This window comes from Merops nubicus, unplaced genomic scaffold (genome assembly GCF_000691845.1).
Source record: "Merops nubicus isolate BGI_N331 unplaced genomic scaffold, ASM69184v1 Scaffold41046, whole genome shotgun sequence".
NCBI classification, from domain to species: domain Eukaryota; kingdom Metazoa; phylum Chordata; class Aves; order Coraciiformes; family Meropidae; genus Merops; species Merops nubicus.
Window position 1 is genome coordinate 1 of NW_008616303.1, and position 1,468 is coordinate 1,468.

A 1,468-nucleotide genomic window follows, 5' to 3' on the forward strand; every position below is an offset into this window, starting at 1 on the left:
ATGTTAAACAGGACTGGTCCCAGCACATCTGTGACTTTAAATTTTAATTACCATAAAAACAAATACTATAAACTAGTATTTCATTAGTTTTGCTCTTCACAGTACACTAGAATTTTCTGGGTCCTAACTCTACCAGACAAACATGATCAAACTTCTGTGAAAAGTAATTCCTTCTGGCAGATGGTTCTGTTTCACTTCTGCTTTACAGCCCTTTGCCCTTCACAGCAAGATGTTTCCCTAAAATCATTTCTACACTGAGGGAAAAACGTCCCCATCCCATCTCCTGTCCTAATGCCAACACCCTGACAGGTTCTCATCTCCCTGGCTGTGGATGTGGCCACACGTGCTCGGGTGGCTCATTAGTTTATAGCTGCCCAGTTTAACTGAAATTGGCAGTAGTGGAGTCAGTCTGACAAGATAAAGCACCTCTGATGCTGATACCAGAGAGAAGGATTTCCCAGAATCACCTTCTTAAATCCCACCTGTGAAGCCAGAAAACTTCTTTGGTGATGGAGTGATGAGAGCTAAAGGATCTTTTGTAGTTATCTGTCCTGTGGCAGTGATCTTAGCTTGGACTATCACCTTCTTCTTCGGTGTGCCTGAAGACTTGGAATTAGCTTCTGTAAAACAGGAAGTTCCAAAACAGCAGTCAGAAAACATCTCAACACAATTTATAAGTCTTAAAACAACAGTGGATGGAGAAGAAAAAAAAACAAAGGAGGAACATTTTTCAGAGATCAAAAGTTAAAAGATGACATAACTTAACTAAAGATCATGGGGAAAAAAAGCTGGAAATGGAAAATAACCAATGCCTGCTCCTGGGATTTATCTGCCTGTGTCTGCACATGAATTAAATCCCCTAGAACTGCTCCCTAATCAGTAGTGACAAACAAATTAAGAAGTGTCCCTGTAGAAGTGACTCTCATTCCCTTTCCTCCAGGGGTGAGACATGGATTTGAGCAGCACCACCCCCTCTGTCACCAGGTCACACGACCACATCAGTGAGGATTTTGTGGTAAAGGGACAGCTGCAGTGCAGTGGTGCACCCTGGACACCAGTAAAGCAGGAAAGTGACCCAGGCTCTGCCTTGTGCCTCACCTGAGATGTGCTTGTTGATTAATTCCTTCTCCTGATCTTGTAGCTCCTCCCATCCTTCCAAGTCTGTGATGTCTTCAATTTTCTTGGTGGTGGCCCGGGCCTTCTCTAGCTTCTCAAATATGCACTTCACATGGTACCACTCCTTCATGTCCCCTCCAGACTCCGTGAAGGGGTTGGGGACGATCTTCCCAATGCGCACCACTCCTTTCACGATCTTCTCCTTGCACTTCTTGCAGCCCGCGGTGCCGCGCTTGGCATAGTCCACGCAGTACCTCTGCTCCGCCATCTCCTCGGCGCCCGAGCAGGCTCGGCGAAGCCAGACCGTCCAAAGCTGGGAGAAACGGAAAGCCCCAGCACCGCCGCGCTGGTC

At 46.5% G+C, this 1,468-nt stretch overlaps 1 protein-coding gene across 1 annotated transcript; it reads right to left on the reverse strand.

The window, feature by feature from the left end:
* Positions 1–482: 482 nt before the first annotated feature.
* Positions 483–1,384, reverse strand: LOC103775346 (DNA ligase 3-like; the record flags this gene model as incomplete). Its single annotated transcript, XM_008942792.1, has 2 exons — positions 1,099–1,384; positions 483–620 (listed from the first exon to the last, which is right to left on the reverse strand). Coding segments are annotated over exons 1-2 (424 nt in total), but the record flags the coding sequence as incomplete, so codon positions are not given.
* Between the last annotated feature and the right edge of the window lie 84 nt (positions 1,385–1,468).